General features: G+C 42.7%; 1 protein-coding gene across 2 annotated transcripts in view; it reads left to right on the top strand.

The window, feature by feature from the left end:
• Nucleotides 1-23,905, top strand: part of notch1b (notch receptor 1b) — a 38,350-nt gene that overhangs the window by 10,924 nt on the left and 3,521 nt on the right. Inside the window, exons 3-31 of one of the 2 annotated variants that reach the window (XM_019271832.2) lie at nucleotides 1,785-2,047; nucleotides 2,260-2,598; nucleotides 4,022-4,144; nucleotides 4,253-4,486; nucleotides 5,262-5,417; nucleotides 5,803-5,988; nucleotides 6,832-6,945; nucleotides 9,782-9,895; nucleotides 10,004-10,237; nucleotides 10,353-10,463; nucleotides 11,544-11,736; nucleotides 11,867-12,012; nucleotides 12,144-12,257; nucleotides 12,996-13,115; nucleotides 13,492-13,644; nucleotides 13,764-13,992; nucleotides 14,559-14,760; nucleotides 14,938-15,091; nucleotides 15,250-15,434; nucleotides 16,109-16,241; nucleotides 16,886-17,143; nucleotides 17,442-17,554; nucleotides 17,757-18,328; nucleotides 18,486-18,920; nucleotides 19,028-19,176; nucleotides 20,981-21,194; nucleotides 21,526-21,616; nucleotides 21,778-21,940; nucleotides 23,290-23,588. In XM_019271832.2, coding sequence (XP_019127377.2) covers nucleotides 1,785-2,047; nucleotides 2,260-2,598; nucleotides 4,022-4,144; nucleotides 4,253-4,486; nucleotides 5,262-5,417; nucleotides 5,803-5,988; nucleotides 6,832-6,945; nucleotides 9,782-9,895; nucleotides 10,004-10,237; nucleotides 10,353-10,463; nucleotides 11,544-11,736; nucleotides 11,867-12,012; nucleotides 12,144-12,257; nucleotides 12,996-13,115; nucleotides 13,492-13,644; nucleotides 13,764-13,992; nucleotides 14,559-14,760; nucleotides 14,938-15,091; nucleotides 15,250-15,434; nucleotides 16,109-16,241; nucleotides 16,886-17,143; nucleotides 17,442-17,554; nucleotides 17,757-18,328; nucleotides 18,486-18,920; nucleotides 19,028-19,176; nucleotides 20,981-21,194; nucleotides 21,526-21,616; nucleotides 21,778-21,940; nucleotides 23,290-23,588 — 5,797 coding nt within the window. Of the gene's footprint in view, nucleotides 1-1,784; nucleotides 2,048-2,259; nucleotides 2,599-4,021; nucleotides 4,145-4,252; nucleotides 4,487-5,261; nucleotides 5,418-5,802; nucleotides 5,989-6,831; nucleotides 6,946-9,781; nucleotides 9,896-10,003; nucleotides 10,238-10,352; nucleotides 10,464-11,543; nucleotides 11,737-11,866; nucleotides 12,013-12,143; nucleotides 12,258-12,995; nucleotides 13,116-13,491; nucleotides 13,645-13,763; nucleotides 13,993-14,558; nucleotides 14,761-14,937; nucleotides 15,092-15,249; nucleotides 15,435-16,108; nucleotides 16,242-16,885; nucleotides 17,144-17,441; nucleotides 17,555-17,756; nucleotides 18,329-18,485; nucleotides 18,921-19,027; nucleotides 19,177-20,980; nucleotides 21,195-21,525; nucleotides 21,617-21,774; nucleotides 21,941-23,289; nucleotides 23,589-23,905 lie in introns of both variants that reach the window. The other variant, XM_019271831.2, reaches the window with a different exon arrangement.

Below are 23,905 nucleotides of genomic sequence, written 5' to 3'. Positions count from 1 at the left end.
CGTCTCATCTGCTATTGAGCAGATGCTTTGTTTTTGTAATGACCAATCCTCCCTTGGCACCTAGAGTTGCTTGACAACAGTGTTGAATCTTTGAAGGTGATGAATATTTGGATGTATTGGTAGGGAGGGTCTAATGTACCAGGTCTGAGGTTGTTGGTTTTGGTGTCAAATAGAGCTGCAATACTTTTTTGATTCTGAAAATGTGTCTGTAGCACAGGTTGTATTGACACTTTGAATTATTTTTCTTATTTGTCTTTGTTTTGTTTTATTGGTTAATTGGTTGATTGAATGTCTTCAGAGGTGCTTATATGTGGATATTTTTACCTTTTAACAGAGCAAGGCTAGCTGTGTCCCAACTGCCTAACTAACTAAACTAAACGGCTAACTGCCGTTTAGTTTAGTTAGAGTGGTATCAATATCAATATTATATCTCTCTGCAAGAATTCAAGGAGGCATGTTTCTCAAAATGTCAAAGACAGTTGTCTTAAACCATTACATTAATTAAATAGTCATAAATAAAGTATTATTTTGCAAATTTTAGACTATTTTATTAAGGAACAGTTCTTTTATGTTGCTTGTGTTGAGACAAAATGTAATATTTCAGAAGTGTGGCTGATTTGTCAGGTGGAAAAAATGGTTTTGTAGAAAAGCAAAAACCATCATTTTTGGTGTTAATACAGAAACTCAGTTATTGTACAGTATGGAATAAATGACTGTTTTGGACTGATTTAATTCATATTTTCATTCATTATTATAATGTGTGTGTGGGTGTGTAAAGGACTGCACACTGTGTAGGTATGTGTGTGCATGCTCTGTGTGTGTGGCCCCTTTGTTGAGCCGTGCGTATCCTCAGGGGACACCCTTCAACTCCTCTCATTGTAATTGTAAATGTGTGAATGTGTCCCTGTGATCTGCTCTCTCTCCCTCTCTCTCTCTCTGGGAACTTGTTTGTTGGGGTCCAAGCGGCGTTTATGACTCAGACACAACCTGTGAGAAACATCACAGGAGTTTATCCCCCTCCTCCCTCTGTTCAGACCACTCTGGTTTATAGCCTGAAACACATTGTTCACGGGGGGTGACGGTGGAAAGACGAATGTCCCGTTTAAAGCATAGTTTCTCATGACCGTGTTGCTGTGTTGTAAAAACAGCAGGACAGAACCATCTTATAAAAGAAATGGATAGATAGTCCTATTGGTAAAGGCTGTTACCCAAGCAGCTGATTTATAAGCACAGCAGTGCACAAAGGGATGACCCCTGCTTGTCCAAAATGCTGCCGTACCCTTGTGAGCTCTTCAATCAGTGCTGAGCTGAAAAAGATTGGAGGATGAAAATAGTGTTTGGGAATTCCCTTTGACCGACTTCACTCTTTGTTATGCTAATTCAAAATTAGGAAAAATAAATAAAGATTGGACATTTATTAGTAGATCAATATATCTTAAAGATAAACGGTTTTTATTATATCATTAGTAAATAAATATTTTTAGCTTGATTATTAATTAGACCTACTTAAAGGGGAACATTTCGGATTTGATTTGATCAGTTGAAATCTAATTAGGTATTCAACCAACTAGTCAGCCCAAGTTTCAAGCTTTGTTACTATGTAACGGAGAAACATTAAATACTTAAATTTCAAATATGATAAAAGAAAACTGTATATCTGTAAATGAAGATGAGCTAAAGATAAATATTACAGTCTGCATAGGTCATAGGTCACAAACCTTCTCATTCCTCATCTCAGTAGCTGCAAAAAATGTTTCTGACCTCTCTAACTGTGTTTTTCTTAGGTGCCCAGATGGATATGTAGGAAGCAGGTGCCAGTTTCGTGACCCATGCCTCAGCTCACCATGCATGAACGGTGGCATGTGTCGCGCCGTGCCAAAGGGGAATACAGTGGACTACAGCTGCACCTGCAGACTGGGCTACTCTGACCGCCGCTGCCTGACGCCCATCAACAATGTCTGTATCAGCTCGCTGTGTCATAACGGGGGTACCTGTGAGCTTGAGAGTCTCCAGACGTACAGGTGCCGCTGCCCACCTGGATGGTCAGGTAATGCAGAGCAAGTATTATAACGCTAGAGAAGTGGTTTTGTTGATTGTAAGACATATCTGAGGAGTTAAAAGATAATCAACAGGATAGGAATCAATCACCATAGGTTTTTGAAAATAACATCAATCAGAACTTGAATTCTCTTTTTCATGAAGTTTTGAAATAGAAGGGTTAACAACTTATACTAAAACATAATTTCTCTGTGCCTTCAGGTAAACTGTGCCAACAGCCCGACCCCTGTGCATCAAACCCGTGTGCCAACGGCGGCCAATGCTCGGCCTTTGAGTCCAACTTCATCTGTAGATGCACTCCCTTCTTCTCTGGAAAGACCTGCAAACAGGACGTCAATGAGTGTGATGTGAACCCGTCGCCTTGCAAGAACGGCGGGATGTGCATCAATGACGTTGGCGGCTACCGATGCAAGTGCCCAACCGAGTACACAGGCAAGCACTGTGAGAGCCGGTACCTGCCCTGTAACCCGTCACCCTGCCATAATGGAGGCACGTGCATCCAGAAGGGAGAGACCAGCTACGAATGCTCCTGTGTGCCAGGTAGGGACATTTCCTGGTTTGGGAAGTTAGAGAAAGTTTAAGTCTAACTATCAAATGAAATTAGAGTTGTGAGAACAAAACGCCAGGGAGGAGTTAAAGTACACAGAAAGAAGCTTTAAAGGCTGTCATGACTGACCAGTGCTTGCAAGGGCTGGTTGGCTGTCATCATCAATCATGTGATCCTCTTAAATTAAGGTCAGATTACTAAGTGCACTGTGTGTGTTCCTGAAGTCTCTGAAGTTGAATTTAAATGTCAGTGTCTGATGGTTGCTGGTTAAGCAATGATGTCATTAAGGCAGGGCTGTTCCTGCTTATTTGTGTCCTGTGTGTATGTGTGTGTGTGTATGTACAGTGTGTGAACAAGGCAGAGCAGGAAGGCATTGGGCTTATCGTAAGGAAATGGTCAAAGGACAACATCCTTTTCACGTAGCAAAGTGAAGAAAAGGTTGCTGGGACTATATTCCTGCCCGCCACCTCATCACCTTCGCACAGACTACCTTTGCCTTGTTTTTGTGTGTTACCACTGAGTGCAGGAATTCAAGTAATGAATTTCTGTGGCGACTTTACACGCCATGTCTTTTCTGTTTGGCATATGAAGCTAGTCCTTGAAAAATTTTACACTTTAGTAAGTCAGCTGATGCTCCGTTTTATCTTGTGCGCATGCAGCATACAAAGGACATGATACCCATTCCTGACAGTTTTTACACTTTTATTTACATCTTAGCACCTGCATTTTCTTTAATTGAATTCATATTTCTAGTAACCTCACAAAATAAAATAATAAAAAAAACAACTGTATTTTGGGATGTATATAAATGCAAAATCCTCCAAATGCAATCCACATGCAGGTAGTTGGAACGTGTTGCTTGCTTGTCACTTCCAATGTTTTTGTCGCTTCCTCTTGGAAAAATTCACAAGAAGGTACAGTTGTAGCAGCAAGCCCTGATTTGCATTTTATTTTGCAGTAATATTTGGAATTTACTTGAAACATGTGCAAGACTTTTATTGTTTTGACATTGTTTAGGAATCACCATGAAGTTTTTATAAAGATGACCAAAAAAGACTCTTGGCAGTCCCAGTGCTGACTTGTACTGGGTTTAATTTTCATTTTTCTGTTCCCCATCATGCCACATGTACAGTCCAGTGGTTGCCTCTTGTGTAACTGTATAGCAGAGTGGATGTTATTACATGGCGAGGTTGCCACAGACCTCAAGATGGTACAGCTGCTTTCTTCCTTGGGAGGAAAAAGACAGTTGACCACATTTAACTGTAGAGAAGTTTCACTCCTTTTGTTGTAGATGGGATCTGGTTGTTTTCAAACTAGGAAAAATGAGTAACTGAATGTCTGAAGCTTCCCTTTTGAAAATATTGAATGAAACAATAAAAGTAGCACAACCTTCACCCCATGTTACTTTTTTTTCAGGTTTTACAGGAAAAAACTGCAACCACAACATTGATGACTGTCCAGGTCATGAATGCCACAATGGAGGAACATGTGTAGATGGAGTCAACACCTACAACTGCCAGTGTAAACCAGAATTTACAGGTTTGTATCACAGTCTTCCAGTACAGAACACTCGTTCTTAGTTAAGGAATTATGTTATTATCACTTGAGTATTAAGGATGTAAACTTTAATGCCTGGTTCTCTCACAGGTCAGCTCTGTACAGAGGACGTCGATGAGTGCCAGCTGATGCCCAATGCTTGCCAAAATGGCGGCACCTGCCACAACACCTTCGGTAGCTACCAGTGTGTTTGTGTGAACGGCTGGACTGGGGACGACTGTAGTGAGAACATTGATGACTGCGCCAGTGCTGCATGCCACCACGGATCAACTTGTCATGACCGTGTAGCCTCTTTCTTCTGCGAATGCCCGCATGGCCGCACAGGTATTTACATATGTTTTTTCATTTATGGGTATAAATGCGTGACAGGAAATAGTTTATTTAAAATGCAACAACCTGATGGGTTTATATTCTGTAGACAAAAATCTGATATTTTATTGCGGGTTGTAAAGGGTATGTGATGGAATAAATTCAAACTAAAATTAAAGGTTGTAAATGCAACACCACTGAGTAAGTGCTCCATCCAGAGAAAGTGACGTTCATAGATGGTGATCTTTGGTTTTTCCTGTGGTTTTAAATGTCTTATTATCCTCTTTTTTTTAAAATCTTGGTTTCACGAGTGGCTAATACAAGTTGCCATGTGTTTTAGTAGTTCATATGTTGAAAACTATTCACTGTAGTTTGTTAAAACCTCCGTCAGTCTAAGTCAGCTCATCTCAACATGAGAAGCACAAGCAAAAAAAGGGAGGGAAAACATCAGTGTAAAATTGAAAGGTCCCTCTTGTAGGTTTAGAAGAGTTGCACTTCATAAAATCAGCTTAGTAAAGTTTAAAGGAGTGCTCCAGCGATTTAGCACTTCTATAATTACACTGTAAGCAACTAATGTAGCCTCAAGCAGGCTCCTTTCTAACTCCACAACCCCACATTTTTAATCGTCAGCCTCAACAGATGACTGACTCAAGTGATGCCACTTTAGGCAACTTGTCAAATTAGTAGTAATAGTGTTCCCCCTTTTTGTAGTTAGACGTGATGAAGTTAGAAGTGATCGGAGGATGTTCAGTCCAGTATTATAAAGTCCGTCTTCTGTCTTGTGAACCAGGACTGCTGTGCCAGCTGGACGACGCCTGCATCAGCAACCCTTGTCAGAAAGGCTCCAACTGTGACACCAACCCCGTCAGTGGAAATCACTTCTGTACCTGCCCATCAGGATACGTCGGAGCTTCCTGTGATAAGGATGTTGACGAGTGTGCACTAGGTAAAACTCACACTATCTGACCTGTAAGCTCTCTCTCTCAGCCCAAAATTTCTGGGAGCTGTTTATCTGTCAAGAAAGCTTTTCAACCATCACACATGCATTCGTAACTGTTTTATACAAGCCACAAAACGAGCTCATTCTTTCCTGTTATTATGGGTACTTTGGTACCCATAATTGTGCCCATAATCGCAGTAAATAACACCCTTAGGGGGTACTATAGCCGTAATCACACAGAGTTGAGGCTTTGGTTTGGCTTCGTCAAACAACACTAAACTTCTCAAATCATCTCATTGTCATGTCTTAACAGTCAAATTGCTCCTTGTTCAGTCTTGTACGTACATGCAGGCCTGTTAAAGTAAAGTTAAGTAATTATCTGTTTAAACAGGTTCCAACCCGTGTGAGCATGCAGGGAAGTGTATAAACGCCAAGGGTTCGTTCGAGTGTAAGTGCCAACGGGGTTACACAGGACCCCGCTGTGAGCTGGACATCAACGAGTGCATGTCTAACCCGTGTATGAATGACGCCACCTGCCTGGACCAAATAGGAGACTTCCACTGTATCTGCATGCCAGGTAAGACATTTTGAAAGTCCTTACTTCACAGTCTGACCAGAAAGTTACTCAGATTCTCAGATATTGAAGCATATCTTGGAGTGACATTTAACACATTTTAAAACCCTTTATGTTCTCTCCTAAAAATGTGTTATTGTGACCTTAAAGTATAGTGGAAAATTCACTTTATGAATCCATTTGTTTAGTTTCGTGGCTTAAGCATCACTTCTTTCCTTTGTAATATCCACTAAAACAGAGACCTGTTTATTATACCTAATTAAAGGCTCCAAAAGTGACCAAAGTGTACAACATGTGCCTCTGTCTTCTTCCTAGGATTTGCTGGATTTCTCTGTTTTACATCATAAATAAAATTTTTGGGAGTTTTGAACTCAGTTGGAGCCATTTGAAGATGCCATTAGAGAGAGTGTGATGGCCATTTTCTAGCAATATACTGGCTAAACTATTATTTAATTACTCTTGAAAATAGAGCTGATGTGACTAGTCCATAAACATAAATGAACCCGTTGTTTTTCATTGATCGGTCATTTAAAGTCCTGGTTCTAGCTACTCAATTCTGATTAAATGTTTCTTTCTTTTCCTTTTCTTTGATCCTCTGTGAGAGTAATCTAAATATCTCAGTTAGACAAATGTCACCTTCAGTCTAACATAAATCATGATTTTTAACAAAGATTAATTGATTATGAACGTATATTACTAATTTCAGTCCTTCTCCTATTTATGTTGCGACTGTGTGTGATTTAAATCTGTTACAGCTGTAGATAACCGTAGTGTGAAAATGTTTTTCACTGGGTCTCTTTTTAACCAATCCATCTCCCTCCTGGTCCTCCCTTGCTAATTGGCCAGGTTACGAGGGGGAGTTCTGCGAGATCGATACGGACGAGTGCGCCAGCAGCCCCTGCCTGAACAACGGCAAGTGTATCGACAAGATCAACACCTTCCTCTGCGAGTGCCCCACAGGTGAGGCTGCAGTACTGCTGCAGAGGAGGTTATTGAGGGGGAGGAAGGAAGGGAGGAGGGGGAGGCATGGGGCCAGAGGGTGCAGAGGTCGATGTCTCTTTCTCTCTGTACCTTGCTCACTCTCTCTGCTTCGCTCAAACACAAACACACACACATGCACACACACCAACACCCTTCTGGACGGGCACTAATCCCAGCCCTCAGGCAGGCTTACGAAGGCCCGGGTAGCCCAGAACGAACGCAGCAGTCGAGGAGGAGAGGGGAAAAAAAATCTATAGGGAAAGACTTGAGGAAGTTTGAAGTTTTTAAACAAGTTTCTTATCCCTTTTACAAAGTCTGATGAGTGAGCAGAAACTTGTGGATCTAAAGACCTTTGAATATGACAGGGAATAAGGAAGAGCTAATAATAGAAGGCTGAGCTACTACTACGCTCCATGACATTTTCTGTGTAGTGGTGGTGGTGGCGAGTGAGGTAGTGGTTTTGTCTATTTTTGAGGGCAGCTAGTTGTTTTGCTGCAGTCTTTTTTCCAGAAATGCCATTGGAGCTACACTGTTTGGACAAGAGGTATTGATGTTTTGTTCAGGAAGGAAGGAATGCAGCTATTGCATCTTGGATAGAGAGAAAAGAAGGAAAGCAAAGGAACACTCTTCAAAACTCCCCAAATGTGTTTTTTTGTTTTGCATTCTTTCAGCGGGATCATTGAGGTGGAAGTGATTTCTTTCTTTCTTTCTTTCTTTCTTTCTTTCTTTCTTTCTTTCTTTCTTTCTTTCTTTCTTTCTTTCTTTCTTTCTCTCTTTCTTTCTCTCTTTCTTTCTCTTTCGGGGAGGAAAATAGCAAAGCTCTGAGTCGGGTGGATCAAAGGCTGCCTGGGTGGAGAGAGGCAGGATTCCTCCTGTTGAGAGGAAAAAAGAAAGGAAGAAGGAAAAATGGAAAGAAAGAGAGAAAGAAAGAGAGACACCCCGACAAGGAAGCTTTAGAATTAATAGAGAGGGGGTACAAGAGTGAACACAAGAGCTTAACGCCTAAGAAAACGCTGTGTGTGACAGTGAGGGAGGGTTATGTGAGGAGGCAGCACAAAGTGGTGGTGAAAGTGTTTTTTTGGGAGGGTAGATGGAGGGTTTGGGTAGGGGAGGGGTGCAGACCGTTATGCTGAAGCAGGAAAGGAGGGGTAAAGAAGGGGAAGGGGTCTTAACCGCCCTGCTTGAGATGTAAATTTGTCCCCGTTGCGAGCCAGGCCCAAGGCGAGGGTCCCCTCTTATTATTTTTGTACATGGAATAGCCATGGAAACCCCACTGAGAGCCATTGAAATGTCTGATTCCAGCACTCTGGGGATAAATCCGTCTTTGGCTGCTGGGGTGCATGATGTGTGTATGAGCGTGTGTCCTTGTGCATACCTGCATTTCTGCTTCACCTTTTATGTGTGTATGCATATGTGTGCATCTGGGTAAGAAATTCCTTTACAGAGGTTGTTTTTTTCTTCTTCTTCTCTTTGATTTAAGTCAGGAGTGCATTTTGGGGGCACTGTAACAGAGCTGTGAAGGAATGTAACTTTTGCTTCAGATCTTAGCAAAAGAAAAAAACACTCAATTTGTACCGCTATGGTTCGTTCAGGCTTCTTTCCCACTGCTGGAAACTGGCAGCACTGCTTACAGAAGAGAGTAAATGTTTTGTTTTGGTTAGCTTTTCATTGTTAGGGCTGTGGTGGCCATGTAGTGCCAAAGTGTAATGCTGTCTCAGGCTGCATACGTCATAGTGACAACTAGTCAGTCAACCTTTGGTAATTCTTTTTTACAACCTGTCAATCCAAAAGTTGCTGTTAATAGCATAAAAGTGATTTTTGACACATTGGTAAATTATTTATAAGCCATTAATAAAGCTACTTTTCTAATCATCGTTTGTTTATATGTGTATACATGTGTGTAACTGAAAATACACGTGAGCGTGTCTCCACTGTTACTACGCTGGAGTCCTCACGCCAGAAAACAGTGAATGGTTTTAGTCCACTGGGAGAAATCAACTCGCCGCCAGCCACACAAATACTTCCTCACCGGATTAGCTGCAACTGAGTCTTTGCAGCTTAACCCACCTGTGTGTTCTTGTGGTGGTGTGGTGTGGTGAAGGGGTGAACGGGGGGGATTTGACCTTTATCTCATCATCAGACAGCATCCTACTACTCCTTGGACTGTACCATCTTGTGACAGAGGGGAGACGTACATAAAAATATCTGAGATGAGAATAACTCCAGGAAAACGGGGAAAGCCTGCTGGTTGATTTTGAATGACAAGGAGTTTGAATAGTAGAGGGTCAAAGGTCAAGCTGGTTCTTTTTAGAGGCGGGAAGGGAGTGGAGGGGGTAGTGGAAGGGGGCTGAAAGCAAGACAGGAGAATGCTCATTGTGATGGAAAAGTTTTGGGGGACAAAGGAGGCAACAAGCTCAGTTTGGCGTTGCGTTGAGCAGACAGGCCCTCCTTTGTCTCTCACCCCTTGGTCAGGAGGCCTCGCAACTTTCATTCTTCCCTCATTCCCCCCGCCTTATAACGAATTGGTTCCCCCACTCTCACTACTCCCTTTGGAGTCGTGCTGAAAAGAAGTGAAAGGGAAAATAAAGAGTTTGTAGTGTTGCACAGTTGTTAATTAACATGCAGATTTCTGATTCGTTGAGAGCTCTTATAGTATGGGCTCAGGATTATGAGAGGGACTGGTTTGAAATGGTGAGAACACAGCAGCTATGTCTGCGTGCGCACGCGCACACACACACACACACACACACACACACACACACACACTCCTTCATGCTCACATTCACACAGTAACACCCTAATGTTGTTTCTCCAGGCTTTACTGGGAACCTTTGCCAGATAGACATCGATGAGTGTGCCAGCACGCCGTGCAAAAATGGCGCCAAGTGCACAGATGGACCCAACAAGTATACCTGCGAGTGTACTGAAGGTATACAAGTCTTGATACAAGCTGGAATTATACAGTAAAAATCTTTAATAGCCTCCAAAAAGGAGAAAATAGAAAGAGATTAGTTTAAAAGAGAAACTCTTTTTCCAGGATACTCTGGGAGGCACTGTGAAAAGGACATCGATGAGTGTCTCTCGGCCCCGTGTCACTATGGTACCTGCATTGATGGCCTGGCCTCCTTCAGCTGTCATTGCAACCCTGGTTACACCGGCCGGCTGTGTGAGACCAACATCAACGAGTGTCTGAGTCAGCCGTGCAGGAACGGAGGCACCTGCCAAGACAGGGTGAACAACTACATCTGCAGCTGCCACAAGGGCACCACAGGTAACACACCACACACACACACACACACACACACACACACACACACACACACACACACACACATATATATATGAAAACGGAGGTTTATAATATAAGCAATACATTTTTTTGACAGGAATCAACTGTGAAATCAATATTGATGACTGCAAGAGCAATCCCTGTGACTATGGGACCTGCATCGACAAGATCAATGGCTACGAGTGTGCCTGTGAACCCGGCTACACAGGTAAGCAACTTGTACATGGAGAGTTGAAACATGTGGCTGTTACACGTATTGATTCTATCAAAGCGCCTCCCTAAAATGAAGCGTGAGAAGTTGGGAATTGTAGGAAGAGAACAAACATAAAGGCTGTAAAATATATCAAATTTCAAAACACGTTTTAGCTATTTTAAGAAAGTTTGTCCTCATTAGTCAGTGTAGTGGTGGTGACTCTCTCTCTACCTACTGAATGAGACGTTCAATTTGTAGAAAGTCCGTCTGCGACTTTAAAGTTAATACAAGATGCGTTAAACATGGATGCTGTCTCAGGTAACCAGTATACAAAATGAGTGTTTAAGGTACAGGACTGGAGGATTGAACGTATGGACAGAGGAGTGCGGGTTTAAAAGGGGAGGGTGACAGATGGCGAGCGAGGGAGCACGCTCCTCTGAGGCTCAACCGGTGTCACTTTCCAGCTCCACCCTGTCCCCAACCTGTTGCTGTTAGGACACACAAGCTGCCCTCCACATACAAAGAGAGGACACACACACACACTGTGGCCCGCACAGTCACCTGGGATTTGAGCAGGAGAAAAGATTCCCTGAAAGATTCCTGAAAGTTGAGCTTTTAAAAGCTTGGAAGCTAGTCCCTGCTTTAAAGCTAAATGGGCTGCCTTTATGTTATGTGTTGCACCAGGCTGAATGGCGTCAACGCTTCAAGTGGCCGACAAAGGGGGACTTAAAACCCCTCATGGTTCTTGAAATTGATACATTACCTGCACTGGGATATAGACTCCATTGTGTGAAGGCTTTGTCTGTTGCTGTATGAGTTGGCGTTGTGTATTTAAAATTATATTTTAAATTCAATCTCTGCACCCAGCTCCACACAAAACTGCGCTTTGTTGTCTTTACACTTTGATTTTGAATTAAACAAACAAAATTCAAAGCATGTTCATTTTTAGTCTTATTGCTAAGATAGGCTAATTAGCTGCTGTTTTAAGCTACATATTTGGCATACAGACAGCGTAGTATCAATCTTCTGACTCTTGGCAAGAAAACCAAAAAAAATATTATATATTAGATTTTAATATCCTCACCTTTCTTTTAGGTATCATGTGTAACATCAACATCGACGAGTGTGCCATCAACCCCTGCCACAATGGTGGAACTTGTATCGATGGCATCAATAGCTTCACCTGCGTGTGTCCAGAAGGATACCATGATGTCACCTGCTTCTCTCAGGTCAACGAGTGCCTCAGCAATCCCTGCATCCACGGTCACTGTGAAGACAAGATCAATGGGTAAGGCAGCCTACAAAGTGGTTTCAATCCAGTTTAAATCAGGAACTATCTGAGAGAATAAGTGTTAAGCAAATTAACTGACTCTACAGCGACATATCATTGAAATTTCCCAATGATTTCCACCAATCAGCTATAGATGCCTGTGTGACTCTGGCTGGAGTGGTAAAAACTGCGACATCAACAACAATGAGTGTGAATCCAACCCATGTATGAATGGAGGCACTTGCAAGGACATGACCAGCGGATACGTTTGCACCTGTCGCATGGGCTTCACTGGTAAGTATTTGTGTTGTGTGGATGAGTGTGTGTCGATATTCTCATATAATGTGTCTTTGTTAACCGAACTGAACTGTCGAACTTCAACTTGAACTAAAGTATGTTTAATAAACTGTTTGCTCTAACCACAGGCCCGAACTGCCAGACCAACATCAATGAATGTGCCTCCAACCCTTGCCTCAACCAGGGGACGTGCATTGACGATGTTGCCGGGTACAAGTGCATCTGTAACCTGCCTTACACGGGTATGAAAATATTATTGTAAATATTTGATATGCCCATGTGTTGGCCTGGTGTTCTGGCATTTCCGTGCTGGGGTAGGACAGTTTCCACAGTCTGTGTACTTAAAGATATTGGGCAAAGAGGAAAAACGTGCAGAGGATGGTACTGTCGAGTAAAGTTCAACAACAAGACTTCCTCTGGGCTCAAAGACACCAAACCTCTGGCTCACTCTGCTCCTCTGTGATACACAGAACATCCCTGATAAGTAAGGTGGAAAATATTTTCATGCCATCTCTCTTATTATTTGACAAAATAGATAATGATACAAAGGCTAAGGGCAAATTTTCTTGTACTTGTTGAGTCGTCTTTTTGGAAAAATCCACAGGACTTTGAATAATAAGGCTTTTTCTTGTACCGGGGTGGGAACGGGTTGCTTGACACATTTCCTGTTTGCCTGCTTCCTGTCTCACAGAACAGCAAATGGCTTCACAATGGCCGGAAACTGGAGCTGGCTTCCTGTAAGAGCCATGTGTTGTGGAAACAGATAGGGAAATGTCTCGGCAGGCCTCTAATACTGACAGAACCTGGCCAAAATCTTGTGATAGTAGTGATTGAAAGATGATTCCGTGTCCATTTGGGTTGGGTTATCTCCAAGTTCATGACTGCTACATGATATCACACAGTGAAAGTTAAGGTTAAACACAAATCATTTCATTTATTTTGATTAATGGTAATTTAATGCACATCTTTATGTGTTACAGGAGAGAACTGTGAAACCTTGATGGCCCCCTGCAGCACCAAACCCTGCAAAAATGGAGGAGTGTGTCAGGAGTCAGAGGACTATCAGAGCTTTTCCTGCATCTGTCCTGAAGGATGGCAAGGTAAACATTAGTGTGGGCATACCTGTGTGTCCAAGGGGAACTATTTGTTTCTCATCATCAGCAGAAAGGTCATACAGTTCATAGTGCAGAGCTACAATTCCTAATTGTTACATTTATATATTAAAATGTCTATATCCAATATGTATAGAGCTCTTTTTGGGTACTTTTTGTGCTTTGTATAAGGTTATAATATGGACATAATTACGCAGATTTTAGCTTGACATGCCTCCCTCATTAGAATCATTTACTTTCTTTCTTAACTACTTATTCTCCACCCTGGGAATCAAGAAATGTTGTCTTGGCCAGTCATATGTACTTGTTTTGTGCCATGGTTCAAAGGAGATGAAATGCACTTATTTTTTTCCACCCCTCCAAGGCCAAACATGTGTGGAAGACATCAAAGAGTGTGTGAAGAATCCCTGTCGCAATGGAGCGACCTGCCAGAACACTTTGGGCAGTTACCGCTGTGGGTGCAAACCAGGCTTCACTGGGCGCAACTGTGAAACCAACGTCGATGACTGCAAGCCCAGTATGTAGTCCAGTCTCTCTCCCTTTGCCTCTTTTGCTTCATTAATATACTGTCGACAAACCCAAAGCTGCACAAAGACCTCAGAAAATAAGTCAAATGCTCTATCCCTCCTACCACAGACCCCTGCAGCAATGGTGGCCTCTGTAGAGATGAGGTGAACGGCTTCCTTTGTACCTGCCAGCCCGGCTTCCGGGGCACAAAGTGCGAGGAAGACATCAACGAGTGTGAGAGCAACCCATGCAAGAACGGAGCCAACTGCACAGACTGTGTCAACAGCTACACCTGTACCTGCCCGCTGGGCTTCAGTGGAATCCACTGTGAAAATAACACTCCCGACTGCACTGAGAGGTACTGAGCTCACAGATCATTTTGTCATATTAGTATCACAAGCTGAGATCATCATATTCAACCCCCACATTGTTTGTTTTATGAGATAAGACAGACAGGTGAACATTAGGCACTGATTTTAGACAGACTGTTGAGTAAGGGCATCTGTTTACTTTCATCCCCTTGTTAATGTAGACCCCTTTTCTTGTCCACCACTGCCCCCTCTGGTGAAGTATTGATGTACATTAGTTGACCTCAAAGTCCCTTGCATTCCAGCTGTCCTAACAGTAGATTAAGTAGTCTGTGCCCTAAATGAGTTATTTCTTACAATCAAACACTGATTTCCCTCAACATCATCAATGCACCTCCCAGGTGGGAAAATGTGTAAGTTCAATTAAGAAGTAGGGCATTGCTGGAAAACAGTATTTGTTCTCTGTTAACTTTCTGAGGAGAAATCAGATGTGAACTTGCCTGCAGCTCAGGTAATGAGAGTTGTATTGATTTGCTTTCCTCCTCTCTTCTTCCTAAAGAAAACCTGCAGAATACTTTCACATACATAGAATTTCATACATTTTCTCCCCCCGTAGCTCCTGTTTCAATGGCGGCACATGTGTGGATGGCATCAACACCTTCACGTGTTTATGCCCGCCCGGCTTCACTGGGAGCTACTGCCAACATGACATCAACGAGTGTGACTCCAAACCCTGTCTGAATGGTGGCACCTGCCAGGACAGCTACGGCACCTATAAGTGCACCTGCCCACATGGATACACTGGGCTCAATTGTCAGGTAGGAGGATGGAGAGGGGCTTTACTTGAAGGTTAGCTAGAAATGACTTTTCAACCAAGTTCATCTTTATTTTAACCTAGTTAACTTTCATACCCCTTTGACATGCAAATAACCTAATCAACGCCTACTGGCATGTTTCAATTTGTAAAAGTGACACTGTGTATTTGCACCTCACAGAACTTGGTTCGGTGGTGCGACTCGTCACCCTGTAAAAACGGGGGAACTTGCTGGCAGAGAGGAACCACCTACAGCTGCGAGTGTGAGACTGGCTGGACGGGGCTGTATTGTGATGTCCCAAGTGTCTCCTGCGAGGTGGCAGCTAAACAGAGAGGTAAGACGGGAGTTGTTGGTGTTCGTTTATATACATGTTTTTGTTCATTCATACACTGAGTGTGAATCAGTGCTTTGGTGAAAATGTAAATCTCTATTAGTCAAGTTCAATTCACGAAAATTCTAATTAATGTCCACCCTCTCGTCCCTCCTGTGTAGGAGTCAGTGTTGCTCATCTGTGCCGTAACTCGGGTCAGTGTTTGGATGCAGGAAACGTTCACTACTGCCACTGCCAGATCGGTTATACTGGAAGTTACTGTGAAGAGCAGGTGGACGAATGCACCCCAAACCCCTGCCAGAACGGAGCCACCTGCACTGACTTTTTAGGTGGATACACCTGCAAGGTAATAGCACGGAAGGAAACTATGCATTTAGAAATACATCTTCTTTTTTTTTTTATTGTATCATAGTTGTATCAGAATGCATCAGATCTAAATATACTTCTAACATGTATTAACGATTTGTGTACGATTAAAGATTTGTGTACAGTTAGATATGTTTTTACTTTTTATAGTAGCTTGTAGAGATTTAATTAAACATACATTTGTATTGTGATTTTTCAGGGGTGGAAATCAGCCTGTTGATTCAATGGTTGAATTAATTAAATTGAATTATAAATGCCTTTCTACATGGTATTTCAAAAGTCTTATTACATTTAAAAGTCTTATTACATTGTCAAACTTGCTCACCTCAGTTTGCATGTTTTAAAATCTCAAACCTCCGTTTTGTATCATGATTTGAAAATGAAAAATCTCGGGGTTTGCTGCAGGCATCCTTTTAGCTGAAACAACACTGGGCTCCTAATGAAGAGGCCTGTTTATAAATAGAAGACAAACAGATTGGTTATGTTAATCGCCCCTGGAATAAAGGATCTGCTGGCCTTGGCAGGATGGAGGCCAGAAAACAGCCAGGTAAACAAAAACCATCTGTTTCATGTCAGAAATTGATTAAACTTTCCCCTCTCTTCTCCCTCTTCCTTCTTCTACTTCTCCTCTCTCTTGTTCCTTCTCTCTCTCAGTGTATGCCAGGATACGTGGGGACCAACTGCTCTGACGAAATCAATGAATGTTTCTCCCAGCCGTGCCAGAATGGGGGCACCTGCATTGACCTGATCAATACCTACAAATGCTCCTGTCCCCGGGGAACCCAAGGTCAGGAGACCCCACGCACACTCCTCCACACCACTCTCCCTCTCCATCCTCTCCTCCTTGTCTCCACGCTTCATTAATTAGGGCTTAACAGGAGCCAGGGCATGTCTGAAAACTCCTCCTCCTGTCTTGCCTCCATCCTTTCCTCTACTTGTCAAATACGCCATTGATTTTTCTCTCAGACGTGAAGTGGAGTGTGTGTTGTAGGTCAGCCCAAAGTGCCAGCGGAGTTACGTGTATCCCAAAAAAAGCCAACTTTTGGACTGTAATTCTTATCAATCAGTCTTCCCTGTGTCATGTCCTGCTTTGGTTCGAACCTAGAGCATGGTACACTATGGAAGCAAGACAAATCTCTTGTTAAATCTCTTTTTGTATTTTTGTGTTTAATTTCTGCAGATGTCATTTTACAAATCCAATTTTTGTATTATAGATTTGTTATCATCTAAAAATGACAAATTCATATGCTTTACTTAAGTTAAAATGTAGGAATTGCTTGCTGAGATAGTAGCAGAGGAAATGATTATACAAATAAAGTAGATTAGATCAAAGAGCCGTAATGGATTGAATGTCACAGATCAAATATGGCCAAAACTATTCTATACCTGAAACTGACATTACTTGTCCCTCTTCTGCCATACCTCCCTCAGGTGTGCATTGTGAGATCAACATCGATGACTGTAACCCGTTCACCGACCCAGTCACCAATGAGCCCAAGTGTTTCAACAATGGGAAGTGCGTGGATCGAGTTGGAGGCTACCACTGCATCTGCCCGGCGGGATACGTGGGTGAGCGCTGCGAGGGAGACGTTAATGAGTGTCTCTCCAACCCCTGTGACCCACAGGGCACGCACAGCTGCAGCCAGCTCACCAACAACTACCGCTGCGAGTGTCGCGCCGGGTTCACAGGTAAACAACTGGTCAGACACAATAATCACACAATCATTTTCTTAAGGAAAAATAACAAATATTCTCTGGCTGATCAAATGTGAGGACTTTGCTACTTTTCTTTTATTTGGATTGAATTAGTTTGGGTTTTGTCATTTGTCACATTTTAATGGCCCAAACAAATAGTCAACAGATGAATCACTAATGAAAGTAATAATAAAGTTGTCACCCGAAACTGAAATGCAATTCTTTTGCAGTTTTTTTAAGCAATGGCCTGCTTCTTATTTAATTTGTTATGCATTTTTTCTCTCCTCTGTAGGCCAACGCTGTGAAACAGTGTTTAATGGATGTAAAGATAAACCATGTCGCAATGGAGGGACCTGTGCTGTCGCCAGTAACACCCCACATGGTTTCATCTGCAAATGTCCTCCTGTAAGTACCTACACTTATTATTATTATTATTATTATTATTATTATTATTATTAACTTAACTGTGAGGTGACAGTGCTAACCACTGAGCCCCATGCCATGCTACCAATAGACATCTTTAACTTGTAGTAATTTGGGTGTATTTTCACCTATTTTTACTAATCTATATGAACATAGATTCTTACTTTTTTTTTTCTTCTTTTAGGGTTTTACCGGCTCTACATGTGAATATGATGCTCAGGCCTGCGGCAGCCTGCACTGCCGCAATGGAGGTACCTGCATCTCCAGCCACGGGAGTCCCAAGTGTCTGTGCACTCCATCCTTCACTGGGCCTGAATGCCAGTATCCCACCGACAGCCCCTGTAATTCCGACCCATGCTACAATGGTGGCACATGTAAATACACCTCTGAGGCACCATTCTACCAGTGCGTCTGCCCAGCAAAATTCAACGGTCTTGTATGCCACATCCTGGATTACAATTTCACAGGAGGGGCAGGGCGTGACATCCAACCACCGCCGAAGGTGGATGTCGCATGTGACATCCTGCAGTGCGAGGAAGCTAAGCACAACAAGATCTGTGACATGGCCTGTAACAACCACGCGTGTGGTTGGGACAACGGCGACTGCTCACTAAACTTCAATGACCCGTGGAAGAACTGCACGGCCTCGCTGCAGTGCTGGCGGTACTTCAACAATGGAAAGTGCGATTCACAGTGTGACAATGCTGGATGTCTCTATGACGGGTTTGACTGCCAGAAACTGGAAGGACAGTGCAAGTAAGTGGCGTTTGTATCTTTAAATTCTTTAAAATCTTTATTTACTCTATTTAAACTCTTTGTTTTTGGACACCTGGAGATTTCATCACTTTCTAAATCTTTATATATATAATAGTATGTATGCTAGATATTATATTTTCTGTATTTTTTTCTTCAGTCCTCTGTATGACCAGTACTGCAAGGACCACTATGCCGACGGGCACTGCGACCAAGGCTGCAACAATGCTGAGTGTGAGTGGGATGGCTTGGACTGTGCCAATAACATGCCCGAGAAGCTTGCCGTGGGCCAGTTGGTCCTGGTGGTCCACATCACCCCCGAGCATCTCCTCAACAACTCCTTCGGCTTCCTGCGTGAGCTGAGCCGTGTCCTCCGCACAAACGTGATATTCAGGAAGGATACCAAGGGTGAGATGATGGTGTACCCATACTACGGGAACGAACACGAGCTGAAGAAATACAACGTCAAGCGCTCTGTGGATGCGTGGTCAGAGGTTCCTGGCAAGGTGATGAACGTGGTGAAGAGGAGCTTGTATCATGTGGCAGGAGGGAACAGGAGAATGAGGAGGGAGCTGGATCACTTGCAGATCAAAGGGTGAGCGAGAATGTTTAAAACCATTTAACTCTTCATTTGATGTACAAAATATATTTTACCATGGACTGTACCATGACATCTGTGTGTGCTTTCTTTTCTCTTTACAGTTCTGTTGTCCACTTGGAGGTGGACAACCGCCAGTGCTTCCAGCAGTCCACGGAGTGTTTCCAGAGCACCAATGATGCTGCCGCTTTCCTTGGGGCTTTGGCCTCCAGTGGCAAACTGGATGTTCCCTACACCATTGAAGCTGTTTTTAGTGAGTACATCTTATACAAGTCTATATGAATCAAAGGAAATAGCAATAAACATTTTATACCAGCCCTCAAATTACAAACTGCTCAGTTTAATTTTTTTCTCTCTAAAAATCTTGAGTGAGTTGCTTGAGTTTGTGTAATTCATTGTAGTGGACATCAAGTCACTGTGTGGGAGTGTAGGAACTTAAAAAGTATGTCAGGTAATAATCTATATTTTTTTATTCCCCCATACAACTGAGCTCCAGTATTATTCAAAAACACTGGGTCAATGGGTTAGGGTTAGGTTATGTTGGGTGACATGTACCTGAATTATCTTGAGCCTGGGCAGTGTAGTTTATTTTTTACACAAACACCATCCTGCTGGTGGAAATACACAATTGGGAACAAAATCTGCATTAATCTGCTGCTGTAACTAGTCCTGAACAAATGCAGATTTACTTTCTTTGAGTATCATTTGTTGAAAGCTGCGGTGTGTAGCTGTTTAAGAAAATTATATTTCCTTTTTGTATTTTGAGGCATGGATGTTGCAACCTACATCCCCCTCATCCTTAAAACTGCACTAACCACACAACCGTAATGTAGCTTTGATGCAGATTTGATGTTCTCTGTGATGGTTACACAACTTGAATAAATTACAAGAGTTTGGCAGTTGATTTTCATATGAATGGAAACTGTGTTGGACTAAAACAGTGTAGAAAGGTTTATGTAATGGTTAATTGCGATGTGATTCGTAGTACATAGGCTAAAACATACAAAACCACTGATATGATCCTTTAAGGCCTTGCTCTTGTGTCCACACATACATACACAAGTGGATAAGACGCGTGCTCTTCCACACACAGTCAAACCGAATGCGCCCTCTGGTCAGGTCCTAACCCTAGCACTCTTTGATTGTGTATTTGTTATGCAGTGGTGAACAAATGCAATTGTGAATCTCATGGCCTAAACAATCAATCCTTCCCTCAGTGTGTAAATCCACTGGCTTCAGGCTCCAAAATGGTTAATTGCTGCAAATCAACTCATCCAGCCCCCTACTCAAACAGTAAAACACTCTGTCTCTATCTGTCTCTCTTCCTCTCACAGACACATACACGTATATACGTCCACAGATAACACACTCACTCACACTCACACACACACACGCACTTCATCCCACAGTGTGAGGGGCTGCTGCAACCTTCACCTCACTGAATGTAATACCAGGACTTAATGCATCTCCAAGGGTTTAGGTTGGGGGAGTTTATCATTTCAAAATCGTTAGTGGAAAAAAAAGAGAAGGAGAAAAATTGATCGGGAGTGTGCTAGAAGTTGGGAGTCTTTGTTATCTTGAAAATCCTAATAAATCCTTCGTCTTTACAGCTTAAAGCGCGTGCAGTAATTTGAAGTTCATTAATCCCCCTCCTTTTTTTCTCTTAAAGAAGAAATGGTAAAGTTGTCTCTTGGTACCCTGGGTTGAAAAGGGAGAGAGGAGGTGGTGGTGTTATTTTTTTCCCCCCTTTTTTTTTTTTTTTTTTTTATCACGCCCCATCCCTTTTTTTTCCTTTTTTGATGAAAACTGGTTAGCAATTCTGATTATTACTGAATAGAGAGTAGAAGCTAGCTTTACAAACGGTGAGGATCGTCAGTCAGTTTCTGCCGCCTGCTGCTGGTTGCGGTGTATTTTGGAGTGGGAACCGTGGGGGCGAAGAAGAGCCGGACTAGCTCTGCTCCAACACTCAGGCTGAACCTGGGTGTCCTGGTCTATCTTCCGCCAGTCCACATCGGCCCATCGCCCCAACTTGACCATGTTGTCCCTTTTCCTACCAGGCGGTGTGGACCCCCAGCCATCACAGGACCTCTACCCAATCTACTTGGTCCTAGGCGGCGTAGGGATACTGGCCTTCCTCGGAGTGGGGATGGTGGCTGCCCGAAAGCGGCGCCATGAGCACGGACGCCTCTGGCTCCCCGAGGGCTTCAAGACCACAGAGACCAGCAAGAAGAAGAGACGCGAGCCTGTTGGAGAGGATTCGGTGGGATTAAAGTAAGTTTCCGTTTATTCACTAGTGGCGCTCAGTGTCATCGGTGTACCTGTTTCTTTGCGGGTCAGGTGAAGGGCTAGTTCTGTGGAACAAAATGGGTGTAACTAGTGATCAGTCAAATTTGGTGAAAGGGGTTTTGCCTGGATCATTAATGATAATGATATAGCAGATTTAGGTGCGCATTAATTGACTTGTTGGGGCAGAGGGGTGGGGTATGGATTTAATCAATGCTTTTGTTTTTCGGCATTGCTGCACCATTATTGGTGAGTGTCTCGGATGAGATGGAAGCAGTAGAGTACAGGGATTTTTACTGGGTTTTCTGCATCCTCACAGGCCACTGAAAAACACCTCAGACATTTCACTCATGGATGACACTCAGAATGATTGGGAAGAAGACGACCCATCGGATGCAAAACGCTTCAGGGTAAGGAAACAGAAATACTACACGTCAATGTATCTTTCAAATATCTAGGAGATTTTCTAATTTATTTAAAATTAAGTTACATTTTTTTTGTAATATGCAATTTGATTTTAATTCATGCACGATTTCAGCTGTCTAACCTCTTGCTGTCTCTGTTTTAGCAGTTTGACGAGCAGGCTATACTAGAGGCTGACAACCAGACGGACCACCGCCAGTGGACACAGCAGCACCTGGATGCCGCTGACCTGCGCATCCCCTCCATTGCTCCCACTCCCCCTCAGGGCGAGATTGAGAATGACTGCATGGATGTCAACGTCCGAGGACCAGGTTAGTGACTGATCACTTACGTACTTACTACTAAGAAAATCATAGGGAGCTCAAACTCATGCCAACGCATGTTCGCAGAATCAGTGGATATGCATCTAAGTTTTGTTGACTTAGTTGTCTTTATTTTACAAAAATAATCAAATGTAATTTTTTAATCTTTTAGCATAGCTGTAATTGCTTGGCAAAATATATACTCTGTTTTCAGAGGAAATTGTGAAAAAATGAATAAATAACAATAAATAATGTAAAAATAAATTGGCTATTCATAATGATTGAAGATAAAAGAAAGAAAAATGATGCTTCTTTTACATTATAATTAGGTCCATTATTTCTGTCTTTACTATAAATATAAAGTCATAACTTGGGAGAGGGGGTTGCAGAAAGGGAGTCATTCATTTTAAGGTGTCCCAAGCTTAAAAAGATTGGGTCAGAACTTTTTGAATGCACATTTCTTGTAGTGAGTGGATGTGTGGGTCTGGTGGGATTTCACCTTTCTAGTCTATGTATGTGTATGTGTGTGCATGAATCCATGTGTGTATGGATTGATTCATGCCTTTTCTTTTCTAAGTAAACATTTCACATTTCTAGTGTATGCATTTGTGTGTGTGTGTGTGTGTGTGTGTATAATCGTGCATGTAGGAGTTGCTAAAGCCCCATGTCCTCAGGGTAAAGGATCTTCTTCAAAGCAGCCGGCTGGAAGCCAGGAACCCCGGTGGGGGAAACACTGATTCCTGATCAGATTAATCATTTGACCAGTAATAGGCCTCTGTTTTTTTTCTATCCTACATTATAAAAAACAATGAAGGCATCAAATGCAAAAACACAGTTTTGTAGTAAGTGCCAAATTCCCTGAAGAAAAGCTATGAAAAATCAAAGTAACAGGGTTAACAACTTTAGAGCACACTTTTTCCCCTGTCGTGGATCGATGCACTTGAATCGACCAAATCTGCGAGATCTGGGGCTTGCTATCCTTTTGAAGAGGAGAAAACCTATTCAAGTCGACTGACTGAGCTGCCTCTCACAGTTAGATATTAATGCTTCGTTTTTTGCAGCAGCCTAGCTTTAGCAAGCCACGGCCTCTATCCCCCTAGCTTCGCTTTACTTCTGAAGCTTCTCCTGTGCCGGGGCCTTGATCAGAATCCATTATCGAAAGGAGAGAGCTGTAATGATTCAACCCAGGCAAAAGTGTCAAATCCACATTCGATTTGTTTGTTGCTTTGTTTTGATCTGCCTGCTGCTTTGAAGTGCAGCATCCTATTTTTTTGCAGCACTTAGGTCTGTACTGTGCTGACCATGCAGTCCGTTACCTTCTTTCATAAACCCCTCTCCTTCCCCTTTTCTCTGTCCAGATGGATTCACACCACTGATGATTGCATCTTGCAGTGGGGGAGGTTTAGAAACAGGGAACAGCGAGGAAGAGGAAGATGCCTCTGCCAATGTGATCAACGACTTTATCTACCAGGGTGCTAACCTCCACAACCAGACTGACCGTACAGGTGAAACCGCTCTTCATCTGGCTGCCCGCTATGCTCGTTCCGACGCTGCCAAACGCTTGCTGGAGGCCAGCGCTGATGCCAACATCCAGGACAACATGGGCAGGACGCCTCTGCATGCTGCTGTGGCAGCTGATGCCCAGGGGGTGTTCCAGGTGGGTTCTCAGTCGCCAAATCTATCTCCCATTATTTCAAATATTAGTGCTGAAATTTAGGGATTACTGTTCATCAGTCATTTTTTAAGCAAAATGCCAAACATCAGCTGCTTCCAGCTTCTTAAATGTGAGAATTTGCTGCTTTTCTTTGTTTCATATTTCTATTAATTGGATATCTTTGGGTTTAAGATGGTTAGAATGACTTCAAATTGCTTACAGTGTATAAATTGTACATTTAATAAAATATGAGTCAACCTCTGAAGTTTGAGGTTTTGAGTATGTCAATGGAATCATGTCTAAATCATATGGAGTAACTT

Source organism: Larimichthys crocea, chromosome III (genome assembly GCF_000972845.2).
Source record: "Larimichthys crocea isolate SSNF chromosome III, L_crocea_2.0, whole genome shotgun sequence".
Lineage (NCBI taxonomy): Eukaryota > Metazoa > Chordata > Actinopteri > Sciaenidae > Larimichthys > Larimichthys crocea.
Note: the sequence above shows the minus strand (reverse complement) of the source record. Positions and strands in the feature narration are given on the sequence as shown.